Source organism: Carcharhinus amblyrhynchos, chromosome 21 (genome assembly GCF_965287045.1).
Source record: "Carcharhinus amblyrhynchos chromosome 21, sCarAmb.v2.hapA, whole genome shotgun sequence".
NCBI lineage: Eukaryota > Metazoa > Chordata > Chondrichthyes > Carcharhiniformes > Carcharhinidae > Carcharhinus > Carcharhinus amblyrhynchos.
This window is the reverse complement of record NC_137344.1, coordinates 13,499,667-13,514,776: the sequence shown is the minus strand read 5'-3', so window position 1 is coordinate 13,514,776 and position 15,110 is coordinate 13,499,667. Positions and strand designations below refer to the sequence as shown.

At 46.2% G+C, this 15,110-nt stretch overlaps 1 protein-coding gene across 1 annotated transcript in view; it reads left to right on the top strand.

Moving 5' to 3' along the window:
* Positions 1-15,110, top strand: part of LOC145356565 (dynein axonemal heavy chain 17-like) — an 811,195-nt gene that overhangs the window by 19,346 nt on the left and 776,739 nt on the right. Inside the window, exon 2 of the mRNA XM_080209339.1 lies at positions 6,216-6,409. Coding sequence (XP_080065465.1) covers positions 6,216-6,409 — 194 coding nt within the window. The remainder of the gene's footprint in view (positions 1-6,215; positions 6,410-15,110) is intronic.

The window sequence follows — 15,110 nt, the reverse complement described above, 5'->3', positions numbered from 1 at the left end:
AGTCTCTATTTCATGTTGTTAATTCATTAATTTTATTCCGAATGCTTCATGGATTCTGATACAAGGCTTTTACATTTGTTCTATTATCAAATTTACCTACTCTTGCATGATTTCTTGGTGTAATATAATGTTCACATGTTCTGTCCCTTTTACTTTCTGGCAACAATTGGCCTCATCAAAGTTATACCCAAGTTATGCAATTTGTCAGGACTTTGGTCCTCAGCGTGATTCAGATAAAACCCATCTTAAACAGAATAGCTTCCTTTTCCCCGAGTATTGGTGCCAACGTCCCATGAGTTCACACCCATTTCTCAAACTTATCGTTCAGCCACACATTTACCCCTTTAATATTATTGACTTTGTGCCAATTAAGTCATGTCATAGAGTCATTGAGGTTTACAGCACAGAATCAGGCCCTTCAGCGCAGCTTGTCTCCAATAATAATCCAAAAATTATTGCCCTTTTGGTTCTGCATTTTAATTTTGCCCTTAACTGCTCATATTCCCTCAGCAGAACCTCCATCCTTTATATTATTGATACTTAAATGGACCAAGATAACTATTATTCCCCTCCTACTCCAGGTTTTTCTGCAGTCCAGTTGTGATATCCCGAACCTTAGCGACAGATAGTCAATGTAACTTTAATGACTCTATCCTGGCTACAGAGCCATGACTGTGGCTCTAACCTTACTATCCCCAATTACAACTACATTTCTCTTTTCTCCTTGTACTTGAATGGCTGTCCTTCCTCTTGAATGGCTGCCTATATTGTGATGTTCTGGTCAGTTTACTCATCCTGCCTGCAGTCCCTATGCTTGTACAAACGGAGGAAGAATGTCAAAACTGCTGGACAGGACTGAGGCTCCTGCAATCCTACCTCTGGGATCCCTCTACCTGCCTCACTTGTAGTCATACCCTCTTGTCCCTGCCCACTCTTTGAATTCCTGATAGTTAATCTAAGAGATGGAACTGCCTTTTGAGACATAGCTTCCAGGTAGTTCTCCTCTCCCTGTTGTGTCACAGTGCCCAGAGCTTGGACTCCACCCCATCAACGCTGAACTGGAGTTCTTTGAGCAGCTGACACTTGCTACTGATGTGATCACTAGGAACCACAATGGGGTTCACCAGTTACCTCATCACGCTGGTACAACACATTTCCTGGTCCTGCATCTCCTTTTTATTTGCCTTTTAAATATATGACTGATCCGTAGTTTTTTGAAGGTGAAAATATCTATCTTATTTTAATTTGAAAGTGACTTAGAATAGGTAGTTTAAATCAGGAGCTACTCACCAACCAATGAACTTGTGGTTTTCTTTGATTTCACTCCATTTTGGTCAGCTCCTACCCTGCAGCTCCCTTCCCCAGTGTTTTAACTCATCATGTCCACCTCTCTATAATATTACATGGGTACGTTCGCTTGATATTGTAAGTGGGTTTTGGTCTGCTCCTGCTCTCAGAGACCTGTGGACATAGCTAGGAAACAAAAACAGTAATACTATATCCTGCCCCACTTCCCTAAAATGCCACATTTATTTCAACTCCAGATGTCCACTATCTGCAGCATGCACTCATGTGCAGAAAGGCTTATTCCTGGGATGAGAGGGTTGCCTGAACAAAAGGAACTCAATAGTGTAGCTCTGTAGGCTGCCTTTCCTCGTGTTGATCGTGTCTTGCCGAGATCTGCTGTTCAGTCATGGTGACCGCGCTGACATCTCAAAATTCCTCAGTGACATCTTTCTGCCACCTCTGTAGGCTGCTGTTCCTCACATTGATTGTAAAAGGTGCATTACTGAGATTTGCTGTTCATATATGGTGCCCTTGCCGACATCTCCTAGAATTCCTCTTATTGACGTCCCTTTGCCACCCTCTGTAGGCTGCTGGCTACAGAGAAACAAGCTGTAGCTTTAAGTGAGTTTAGTGTAGTGTTTTGGTTTAAGCAAGGGTAGAGTTATAGTTAGATTTATGCTAGACAAAGGTATTTGCATTTGGAAGTTCTTGGTTTCACTTAAAACTGTGCTTCTATTGTACTTAGAGAGAATTATAATGTAAAAAGTAAACTTGTTGGAAGAAATATGTAGTCTTAGAAACCGGGGCACCTAAAGGGTAGGAAGTCGTTTTGAGTATTGTTTTAGCTTAGTATAGCAGTCAGCCTTCCTGACCCCCTCAACCCCCTGATTGCTGGCCTAACCCCGATTTCCTCCCTATCCCCCCAGGCACAATTTACTCCTGATATCCAGCTCCTCCTCTCTTGAGCCCCCATTCCCCCCGTGACTAGCCCTGATCACCCCCTCCCTCCCTTCTCAACTGATTCCACTTGCAGTGGCAGTGGATCCCCCCCACTACTGATCATTCCTAATAGGTCCGTCCCCCAGTATGTCCTTCTCCCTTTCGCCCAGCCTGCTTGGCACTGCCCAGTGCCCTGTGTGCAATGCCAAGATACCAGGCTGGCACTGTCGAAGGGGCACCCTCCCCTGCCTCCAACCTCCCGGGGAGTCGCAACATCTCTTTTAGCTTTGCTAAAAAAAAGCCATGCGATGGAGTAATGGTCAAGAAAACTGATGCTGGAAACTTTAAAAACAGCTCGTTAAGGAAACTACAAAAAAGAGAGGTTTCCAAAAGATTTAAGAAATTAAGAGGAATTGAAACTAGAGCACAGTACTGTTCAGTAAAGCCATAGATAAAGCCAAAATGAAGCTGGCTTATGAGAGTCCTGTAACATATCTGAAGTTTTTCTAAGGTTTGTAAGATTTTACTACCGTTTATGAGACATTATATGATATAATTGTGAAGACTGATGACTGGATCTCAGAATTGGTGTAAAAGCATTTAAGACAAAGGAAACCTCAAAGGAAAGGTGGAAAACCTGGCAGAAACTTTGATAGGATAGGTGAAAAACCTGGAGTGGTTTCTTAGTACAAAGTGTTGTTGGAAGCATTGTTTGAAAGAAGCTTTCAAATTGTAATTTTGGAAGTGGAGTTTGGGAAGCCTGCACGTGACAGTCATCTGGGGGTTTGTGAGAAAAATCCACAGAAGATCGGTTGTGCGGCATTGGGCATTTGATTCAGAGTGGGGTGTTATTTCTGAAAACTGTAAATGTTTGTGAAACTAGGCGAGGAGTAAAGGAGTATTGTATTATAATCCAACTTTTCATGTTTAGTAAGTTTTTTCTCTTTGTTAAAAATAAATTAGTGGTCCTGTGTCTCTGTTCCTCCATGTTTACTTAAAGAGCGTATAAGTTATGATATTTTAAGCTGGGGTTCCATTCTGGAATCTTCCTGTCCAGTTGTAACATGAGCTGGGATCGTGAATGGTATAGGCGAGAGGACCAAATATTGAACAAAAATGGGAATCTGTGATGATACTGTGCCTTTAAGAAATGTATTTTAATCAGGTTTCTCTCCAGGATGCTTCGAGTAGTCCCTGGCATTTTATCAGAGCCAGTTTGACATTCTGTATTGTTACTGAAGCAATATAATTGATACCATGTTTGTTCTAATCTGAACTGATGCAGCATTCTGTTATTTAGTGTTCGCCTGGGATTGCAGAGGAGAGCTTAATTGGAATGATTGACAAGTCAGGTCATATGGCTGAAGACAGCTAAGCATTCACAGAAATTCCAGCTTAGTTGCTTTTTGGGGTTGAAAAAGGGCAATGTCTCTTTTTCTGCTCTCTGAAGTTAGAGTTTCTGTTGTCTGCGAGTTGCTGTTTTGGAAACTGCAGAGTGAGAGGTATCCATTTCTGTCTCTGAAGTCTGACAACTGAAGGCTGCTAGAGACTAGGGCCCTGATTTTACCGGCACGGCTGTCTGAGGCTTTTAAGATCACGTCTGAGGCCAGCAGGGAATGCCATTCTGTGCGCCTTGTCTGCCCTGATTTCAGAGTGGCCGTGCCAGTAAAATCAGGGTATAGTTTACTCCTCTGCTGTCTTGAGGATATATTCTCCTCTGAAAACTGCTGTTTGGATTTCTGTCCATACATTTTTAAAGCTAGAAATCTAGTATCATGTAGCATACTTGTTTAATTCTGAAGAAGGGTGTATGTTTAAGGAATACTACTTTAAATTGGAACAACAGAAATAGCTAGCTATTAAAAATTCCACTGTCATGTTTAAGCCTTGTAATTAGTAAAAGTTATACTAATTCTTTTTGTAACTCTTCTAGAATTACATCTAACTGTGTTCTTAAATAAATTTTATTTGCTGAAAGCCTTCTAGTAGGTCATTTGAATCATACCTGGACTGAAACACCTTATGCTCACCAATGCCAAAATCAAATGTAAAACTTAGGGTCTAGGCTAACTTCACAAAACACCTTGGAGTTTCTGGCCTGGGCCTTAACAGACACAGTCCCAGAGAACTTGAGTTCGGCCTCTTAATAGACTCTTTCGCTTTGTTTAGTCAATGTCCAAGAGCTGTGGACCTGACTTTAACAACTCTCATCCCAAGTGCACAGACTCTGCCAATTAGAACATATTTTCCAAAATGAATTTGGCAGTTGAAAAATTTCCTGACTCTACCTTGGAGTGGAATTCGAAGCTGAAGTTTCTGGTTTTCAAACATTTAATCTTTCTCTCTCTTTCACACTCACTTTCTCTTTGTGTCTCTATATCTCACTCTCGTATGCATGCAAACACTTTGATGAGGATAGCTTGAGTCAGGAGTTTTCCAATTGGAGATGCATCCACCTTGGAGAAAAGAAAATACCTCAGTGCGATTTATTTACTGGGAGGGCAGTCGTGAGATACAATTGTGCCTACTACCCCTGGGTGCAAATTGAAGTTGGCCACAAGGACTTGCCATATTCTGAGAAGAGCTTGTTAAAAGGCCCACTTTCATTCTTTGGGACTTTGTCTCAGTTGTTTTTTCAATATAAGGTTCTCTATTCCCTTCCACAATGATTCCTCAGACCCTCTATGCCTATTCATGACCCCGACTTATCTCAAGAACCCTTTATAGCTCCTATGCCAACTTAGTGCCCATGTCCAGTCCTCTTTGCCCTTGCATCCTGAAGTTTTTAAAGGTTTAAAGTTTATTTATCATTGTCACAAGTAGGCTTACATTTAACACTGCAACAGAGTTACTGTGAAAATCCCCTAGTCACCACACTCCAGCCAGTGCCTGTTCAGGTACACTGACAGAGAATTTAGCATGGCCAATGCAACTCACCAGCACATTCTATCTGTGGGAAGAAACTGGAGCACCGGGAGGAAACCCACGCAGACATGGGGAGAATGTGCAAAGTCTGCACAGACAGTGACCTAAACCAGGAACCCCCTGGTACTGTGAGACATCAGTGCTCACCAATGCACCACCATGCCGCCCTCCATGCCAACTCATTCTGTATCGACCATTGACTAACTGTATGGAGCCATGCTGCTTGGCAACAAAATAAACTTTTAACTATGACAGACTTCACCATTTAAAAAAAGTACTCATCCACGTAAGCCCATTCAAAATATTTAAATCCCCCCATTACTTCATCCTTATAAAAGTACTTGTATTCATAAACCCACATCAAAGACAGCTCATCCTTTAATAATTGTGTGAAACTGTCAATCAAAATATAAAGCCCTCCACTCCATTGTGATAATGTCAGGCATTGGAAGCAATCAACCTAAATGCTAGCATTTAGGATTATGTCAACAAACATCAATTGATAGAATCAATTTTTTTTTCATTCTCACAGAGCAAGCAGGCAGTTCTTATTTCAAATTTTACAAGGCAGGGAACTTAAATAACTTCACAGCTTACCATTTCAACAGACCCTGTTCCACCCTTCAAGAATATTGACATCACCACAATAAAGTTGTCGAATACACCTTGTACGTGGTAGCTGCTGGTGAAGCAAATGTCTTATCTGTCTTGTGCACTGTTTAGATGGTCCAGCCAATCTGTAATTTATGTTTGTGTGCTTCACCTTTCCCCTTCAAGCGAAAATAGGATCTTTTGGAAATGAGGGTGGGACTTTTGGATTCAGCTCCTGCCTGCCTCATTTAAAGATCCATCAAGTCTCGTTATTGCAAAGTGTTTTAAAAAGGAGGCCTTCAATTCACAATTTTTTGTCACCAATGATATATTTTATAAACTGATAGAATATGAAACAAAATTTACAAAATGCATCTATAAAATTGTAGTGCAGTTTATATACTGTATTTTATAGCTTTCTTGCTTGTGTGATTATAAATTCTTCAAAACGCGAGATGGTTCTTGTCTTCTAGGTGGTGTGTACACTTTTCACAAACACTGATAATATGACTAAATGGCCTCAAGTGGTATCAGAAGATGTAGTGAAACACGCACAACAACTTAAGAATGATGTCTTCGTATTTGGTGGACAGCTAAAAGGGAAAGCACTTCTTGCTCTTCCAAAAAGTGTTGATGATCTGGAAAGTTCAGATGAAGAGTCAGACAGGTATGGTGGCATGAAAGTTTACTAATATTTGCTAAAGCTTTTTCCATTATATGTTTTCAAAGTGTAAAATTGTTTCTTACCTTCTTTGGTCTGCTTATAAAATCCATTATTCCCTTCATAGAGAAGATGAGCATACGATCTGATCTGAGCAATTTTGTCATGATGTCAATCTAATGCTAAAAGATACCCTAGGGTTGTAAGGTGTTAGAGGAAATTAATACATTTAATAAAAAAAGGGCTAGCGTGATCACCCCTGCATTAGAGTAAAGAGCATATGCTAGTTAATTGCTTATACCTGAAGTGAACTTTACACACACCGTGGAACTGAGATCAGCAAGAACGCTTCAGCGAGACCGCGATTGTTTATATCAGAATAGATATCCTGTAGCTAGGAGAAGGTAACAGTCCTGCTTTTGGGTGAAAGGTTTAATAATACAAGACTGGAAGTTAAACAATGTCCTGTATGCTGATGAAACAGTGTGTATTTGTGACACAGAGAAGAGAGCTATATTAGAATGTTCTCCTGTGAGAGTTGTATTAGAGCTGAAGGATATATTAGAGGAGAGTGCTGCTTCAGTGGTATCTCTTGAGCAGTCCTCTGCATGCTTAAATCCATGAATAAATGATTGTAACCTGTTCTTGGGTCTCATTTGGTTAATTAGAAGAGGCACGTCATGACAAAGATGACTTGCTTTGATCAATACTAGGGCCTCAAGTTGTTGGTGCAGGCTCGATGGCTCAAAAAAGACTTTCAGATTTGTAATATGTGAATTCCCATGCATGAAGCCATCCTGACTATCTCTAATCAGTCATTGCCTTATCCAAATGCATGTAAACCCTGAAACTCAGAATCCCCTCTAACAAGTTTCCCACCACTGATATTAGGCTCACCAGTCTGTAATTCCCTGGCTTTTCCCTGCCACCTTTCTTAAATAACGGCGCAACATTTGCCTCCCTCCAGTCTTCCGGCACTTCACCTGTGGCTATTGATAATACAAATATCTCCACTTAGGGCCCCACAATTTCTTCCCTAGCTTCCTGCAATATCTTGGGGATATACTTGATCAGGTCCTGGGGATTTATCTACCTTTATGCTTTTTAAGGCCTTCAGCACCTCCTTTTCTGTAATGTGGGAAGCTTTTCAACTCATCACTATTTACCTCCCCGAGTTCCCTAGCTTCAATGTCTTTCTCCATGGTAAATATTCTCGAGAAATATTTATTTAGGATCTCACTCATCTCCTGTGGTTCCACACATGGATGACCTCGTTGATCTTTAAGGGATCCCTTTCTCTCCCCAGTTACTCTTTTGGCCTGAGTATACTTATGGAATCTCTTTGAATTCTCCTTTACCTTCTCTACCAAAGCTATCTCATGTCTTTTCTTTCCCTTCTGATTTCCCTTTTAAGTATACTCTACACCCCCTATACTCCTCAGGGGATTCACTTGATGCCAGCTGCCTGTACCTGACATATGCTTCCTTATTTTTATTAAATAGAGCCTCAAAAACCCTAATGTTCCCTACTCTAGCCAGCCTTGTCCTTCCCAATAACAAGAACATGCTGGCCCTGAACTCTCGTTACCTCGTTTTTGAAAGCCTCCCACTTGCCAGATGTTCCTTTATCTGTGAATAGCCTACCCCAACCTATTTTTGAAAGTTCTTGTCTAATACATCAAAATTAGCCTTGCCCCATTTTAGAACTTTAACTTGTGGACCAGGCCTATCATTTTCTATAATTATTTTAAAACTAGTAGAATTTTGACCACTGGTCCCAAAGTGCTCCCCCCACTAACACTTCAGTCACTTGCCCTGCCTTACTTTCCAAGAAGAGGTTGAGTTTTGCCCCTTCTCAAGCCCCTTCTCAATCTCATATTGATTGAGAAATTTTTCCTGAACACACTTAACAAATTCCTCCCCTTAACACTATGGCTGCGCCAGTCTATGCTTGGAAAGTTAAAATCCCCCACAATTACAACCCTATTATTCTTGCAGCTACCTGTGATCTCCCTACATATTTGCTATTCAATTTCCTGATGACTATTGGGGGGCCAATCACATCAAAATGATTACCACCTTCTTATTTCTCAGTTCCACTCAAATAACCTCATTGGACGATCTGTTAGGAAAATCCTCTCTAAGTACTGTTGTGTTGTTTTCCCTAATCAAAAATGCAACTCCCCCTTCTCTTTTGCCTCACCTTCTATCCTTCCTGTAACATCTATGCCCCGGAAGATTGAGCTGCCAGTCCTGTCCCTACTGCAGCCATGTTTCTATAATAACTATGATATCCCAGTCTCATGTACGCACCTATGTCCAAAGTTCATCTGCCTTACCTGTCAGGGCTCTTGCATTGATATAAATGCAGTTTAATTCATTAGTCTTCCCTTGTTCCTACTATGCTTATACTTGCCTTGTCTACTTAATTTGCTTTCTTTAAGTTCTGTTATTAACCTCAATGTCGTCTTTTGTCTCACTACATCTTTTGACTCCACATACAGATTATCATTTTGGTCCCTGATGGGCTCTACTCTTTTCCTGGTCACCTGGTTAACATACTTTTTAAATGCCTTTTGATTTTCCTTTAATTTGCCCACCAGTACCTCTTTGCTCTCTTAATTTCTTTTTTAAGTACCTCCACTTATTTTTTGTATGGCATCCACTGTTTTGTGCTATAAACTTTATTTTTTTCCTTATCCTTATGCATCTCCCTTGACATCCTGGATTCTCTGGATTATTTCATCCCACCCTTTACCTTTATGGCAACATGTAGATCCTTTACTCTCCCTTGCCTTTTTGAATGACTGCCAATGCTCTGATGCAGATTTTACTACAAGTGGCTGTTCCGTTTGCACCTTGTCTTATCATATTAAAATCGGCCTTTCCCTAATTCAGAATCTTTATTCCTGTCCCATCTTTGTCCTATTCCATCACTATCTTAAATCTTAATGAGTTACATAGAAACATTGAAAATAGGAGCAGGATTAGGTCATTTGATCCTTTGAGCTTGCTCCACTGTTTATTATGATCATGGCTCATAAAATTCAGTAGACTGACCTCGCCTTCCCTCCATATCATTTGACCCACTTCACCCCAAGAGCTATATCTATCTTTTTCTTGAAAAAACACAATCTTTTGGCCTCAATTCTTTTCTGTGTTAGTGAATTCTACAGGCATGAGTGAAGATGTTTTTCCTAATCTCAGTCTGAAAAGGATTACCCCTTATCCTTAGACATTGACCCCTGGTTCTGGATACCCCCAGCATCGGGAACATCCTTCCTGCTCCTGGCCTGTCTAGTCCTATGGCCATTATCACTGCTGCATCTATTACTTGCCCAGCTTCATTCCCGAAAATTAGTTCCAGTAAACCCACTCTCTTGTAGGACTTGCTATGTGCTGGCTAAAATAGCTTTCGTGGATGCACTTTAAGAATTCCATTCCCTCTGAGCCTTTTGCACTTTGTTTCTCTCAATATTAAGAAGTTGAAATCCTCTACTACTATTACCCTTTTTCTCTGAGACCGTGATCAGCCAGGCTAATGAGGTTGGCTGTTAGAATATGAACAACTGATGAATCGTCCCAAAGTTAATTTGAGATAGTTTATTTGATTGGTGTCGAAAGAGATACCCGATGAATCCTAATTGATGGTTATATCAGGGAGCCTCATGTTCCCTATTTAAAGCAGATGTATCAGACTCGCAGCCTGCATTCAGCCGGGAGCAACTGGAGAGCTGGCTGTGCATGTGCACAGAGTGAATGCTCCTTGTTGCTGCAAGAAAGAAAGAAAGAAAGAAGCTGGGTGGAGGTTCTTCTTGTCTTCAGTGGAAGAATTGTCCAGAGGAAGGAAGGAAGAGCCATAGTCCTTTTTGAAGATCCATTCCCTGGAAGGTGCTCTCTCCCTGGGAGGGGAAGAGAGAGAGAGAGAGAGAGGAAGGTTCATCTGCAGGGGGGAGGAACTGTGAGCAAAGGAAGAGAGAAGATATCATCAAGAGAATGAGTTGTTGGTGGCCTCTGACCATCAGAGGTCTCTGAACTACCTCTTCTACGTGGGTGGGGGGTGAAGATACCACCTCCCCTGGACTTTTGGCTGTCAAGAGCTGAAGATTTAAAGTACCCCCACCCACTGCTGCTGCCCCAACACCGGCAACCACTTCTACTGACCTGGGGCACGGGCCTGTCTCAGTGCCCTATCTCCTGTCCTTCCTTCTGCTCTTCTGTCCCCTTCTCTCCCTCTCTCTCACCAGGGAGAGGGCAACTGGATCTCCACACTCCCTCATTCTGATTCTCTCTCCCCCACCCCCGGCACCTGGGCAGAGACCTGCCACACCCACATCCCTTCCCTCTACCTACTCTCTCTCTCTGCAACTCTGGTGCAGAGGACTCCCCTACACCCTACGGAGAACCAAACGACCAATACTGCCTGCCGTACATCTAAGCAATCTCGGGGTGGGTGTAGCGTCTATTGTTTGACAACCATGGCGACAGCGACATCGTCGCCGGTGACAGGGCCCTCTAGGGCCACTTATGCGGGTGTGGTGGCAGCCAAAGCCCCTGCCACTCCCAAGGCCCTGCCACCCTTTAAATTAATAACAAAGCAACTTGGGGTGAAATGCTACGCCCACCCCGACATGACAATTGAGGCGTGTGTTTGCGCAATGGCTGGGGTTGTCGGCCCCTCAGCCATTGTAGCGGCCTCGAAGATGTACGGCAAGGCTGTATTCTTCTTGAAAGCCGAGCGGGCGGTCCACCTCGCCCTGGAAAAGGGGCTCACGGTGGGCAGGACGTTCTTGGCGGTAGACCCCCTTGAGGCCACCGCCCATCGATTAGTAATTTCTAACGTCCCACCCTTCCTGCCTGTGGAGCTCCTCCTCCCCCACCTCCATCCAACTTCAGTTGTACAGAACGTTGGTTAGACCGCATTTGGAGTACTGCATCCAGTTCTGATCACCTTACTACCGGAAGGGACGTGGAGTCTCTGGAAAGGGTGCAGAGGAGGTTTTACCAGGATGTTGCCTGGCATGGGGGGACTGGGTTACGAGGAGAGATTGAAGAAACTGGGGCTATTCTCCTTGGAAAGACGGAGATTGAGAGGGGACATGATAGAAGTATATAAGATACTGAAGGGAATAGATAGAGTTAATAGTGAGAGACTGCTCCCTAGACTGGGTACGAACACGAGAGGTCATCATTTAAGGGTGAGGGGGGGGGAGGTATAATTTGGAGGTGAGAAGAAGGTTCTTTACGCAGAGAGTTGTGGGGTCTGGAATGCGCTACCGAGTAGGGTGGTGGAGGCAGGAACGTTGGACTCGTTTAAGATGCAGTTAGATAGGCACATGAGTGAAACGAGAATGGAGGGATATGGTAGGGGCTATTAAATAGGGTTAAACCTCGGGAGACACCGGAAGGGCAGGCTGTATGATTAATATTTTTTGTCTTTATTCCACAGGTGGAGGTCCACCTCGTGTCAAGCGAGGGGCATGCACACGGCGGGTCGTGCGTGGGCTGCTCTTGGAAGTCCAGGAGTGGCCTAGTACTTCATGTCGGTGTGTGTGCTTGATCCTGGACCGGTAGACGGGCGCCGCAACAGCTCAGTGACTAGCACTGCTGGCTGTGCAGACACATGGATTTGGGCCTGTGTCTGTGGGAGTTTGCGCATTCTCCCTGAGGTTGCGTGGGTTTCCTCCGGGCGCTCCGGTTTCCTCCCACACCCCAAAGATGTGCTCTTAGGCTAATCGGTTTTTACCAAATTGACACTATTTCTTCCCTGAATCTGACTGAGTAGGGTTCCATTCGTAGACATGCAGGGTAGAATAGGTGTAGGGTGATGCGGCGGCGCGGGCTCGTTGGGCCGAAGGGCCTGTTTCCCGTGCTGGGTTGTTCTTTGTTCTTTGTTCTTTATCTACTGGGGGAGGTCAGGTCCGAGGTGGTGCCGATCCCGCTCGGCCTGCGAGACCCCGCCCTGAGGCACGTCTCCTTCCGGCGCCAGGTATATGTCCGCCTGGCCCGGGAGGAGGTCCTGGAGGGCGGTTTCAACGTCCCGTTCGAGGGCATCGTCTACCGGGTCTTCTGGTCCGCGGATGGCGTGCAGTGCCATGCTTGTAAGGAGGCGGGGCATATCAAGAAAAACTGCCCCGCCTCCAAAGCTGCCAACCCCCAAGCCAAGGCGGCCGCAGAGGGCACCGCAGCCCCCTCTCCGCCCAAGCGAGTACCACCTGGCCCCCTGCAAGGGGAGGCCACGCCAGCAGCAGCTGCCACCTTGGCTGCTGGCGGGGAGGGAGCGGAGCCTCGGTGCGACCAGGACACCCCGGTGAAAGGAAAGGGCAAAAAGAAGGGGGGAAACAGTACACCGACCCCCCACCACCACCCCCCCCCCCCACCACCCCAGTTACCCTGGCTGCCGGCTCAGGGAAAAGCAAGAACGCCTCCGGCCACCCCTCAAAACCACCTACTGGGCCCGTGGGCACCTCGGCGCTTAGTGCTGGGCCCGGCGTCAAAAATGCGCGTGATCCCGGGTCAGGGTGTGGGAGGGAACGTGATCCCGAGCCGGCGGCGGTCACACCTCCCGGGGAAGGAGAAGGGAACGCTAAGGGGCGAGGCAGGAAGGGGAGGGGCAGAGTGCGAGGGGCATCGCCCGCCAAGGCATTGCCCCCTAAAGAAGAGGCGCCACACCGCGAGGGAGGGGGAAATTGAGATCACTGAGACTCCCCACACCCGCTCCCAAAGCTTGGACGTTGCGGCGCCTACTCCCCTCCCTCAGTTTGTGCCATCCCCTGCCCTGCCCCCACCCGTCTTCGTACCTTGCCCCCAAGTCGGGAGCAAGAGAAAAGAAAAAGAATGTGCCGCCGCAGTCCTTCAGGCAGAACTCCCCCGAGCTGGGTGAAAGCGGGACCCCCACGGTCTCGTTCCACCCGGTCAGTTTGAGCATGACCGAGGAGTTCTTCCTTGAACTGTTGGGGAACTGCAGCGGCGCCCAGTTGTTCGGGTCCCTGGGCGACGGTGGCTTGGAAGCCCCCCTCTCTGTCCCGATCTCTGAAACTGGGCACCCCTGATGTCATACTGGAGGGATCTCCGGACCTGTGTGGTGCCAAAGTGTCAGGGGTGGAGTGGGGGGACTGAGCGCCGTCGGCCACGGATACCGAAATGAAAAGTAAAGAGCCCGCAGGGAACCCCTCCCCCGCCGATCCTGGGGGTGGGATCGGGGAGGAGCCAGGGCTAGTTGGAGGCTCTGTGTCGCCCGCTGTACGCCCTGCGGCGGTGGACGCGGACTCGAAAGGTGACGGTCCCGAGGAGGTAAGCTGCTTGGTGGAGGGCACGAGGTCTGTTTTGGAGTTCACCTTGAGCGAGGCGGGGGACTCCCTCGAGCCCCTCACCGAGACGCCCCTCATCCCCTTTGGGGAGCTCAGGGCCTTTATCAAGACCCACTCTGGCCGCCCTGACTGCGTCCGACTGGCCCTCCTGGCCAGTCCTGGCACTGCTCGTCCGGTCTGTGCAGGGCTGCTTGCGGGCCGCGTCGGACCTGACTAAAAGAGAGCGGCGTCGGGTACAGGAGTTCCTCGACGGGCTCACGGGAGTGGACTGGCGTGACTTGAGCCAGCACTCCCCTAGATAAGTAGATAAGTGGTGATGATGGCACGATGCTTACTGGAGTTCTATGAGGATGTGTCTAGGGCGGTGGATAGAGGAGAGCCGGTGGATGTGGTCTTTCTGGATTTTCAGAAGGCGTTTGACAAGGTACCTCACAAGAAGTTATTACAGAAGGTCAGGGGGCATGGAGTTGGGGGTAGGGTGTTAGCGTGGATAGAGGACTGGTTGTCAAATAGGAGGCAGAGAGTGGGGGTCAATGGGTGCTATTCGGATTGGCGGATGGTGACCCCAGGGGTCGGTGCTGGGGCCTCAGCTATTTACCATTTGTATAGATGATCTGGACGAGGGAACGGAGTGCAGGGTGTTGAAATTTGCTGATGACACCAAAATTGGTGGAAAGGCAAATTGTGCGGAGGGTGGGGAGAGTCTACAGAAGGATCTAGATAGGCTGGGCGAATGGGCCAGGAAATGGCAAATGGAATTTAATGTTGGCAAGTGCGAGGTGGTCCACTTTGGTAGGAATAATGGTAGGAAGGATTATTACTTACGTGGAGAAAAACTGCAGCAGGCGACGGTGCAGAGGGACCTCGGGGTCCTTGTGCATGAGTCGCAAAAACCCAGCTTGCAGGTGCAGCAGGTGGTCAGGAAGGCGAATGGGATGCTGGCCTTCATCGCGAGGGGGATTGAATATAAAAGTAGGGAGGTCTTGCTGCGGCTGTATAGGGCGTTGGTGAGGCCGCAGCTGGAGTACTGTGTGCAGTTTTGGGCGCCGTATTTACGCAAGGATATTTTAGCCTTGGAGGGAATGCAGAGGAGTTTACTAGGCTGATGCCGGAGTTGAGGGGGTTGAGCTATGAGGAGAGGCTGAATAGATTAGGCTTGTTCTCGTTAGAGTTTAGAAGAATGAGGGGAGATCTCATTGAGACTTATAAGATGATGAATGGGATGGATAGGATAGAGGTGGAGAGACTCTTCCTGCTCAGAAAGGATAGTAGGACTAGGGGGCACAGCCTCAAGATAAAGGGTGGGCGGTTTAGAACAGAGTTGAGGAGGAACTTCTTCACTCAAAGGGTGGTGAATCTCTGGAATTCTCTGCCCGTTGAAGTGGTGGAGGCTGCCT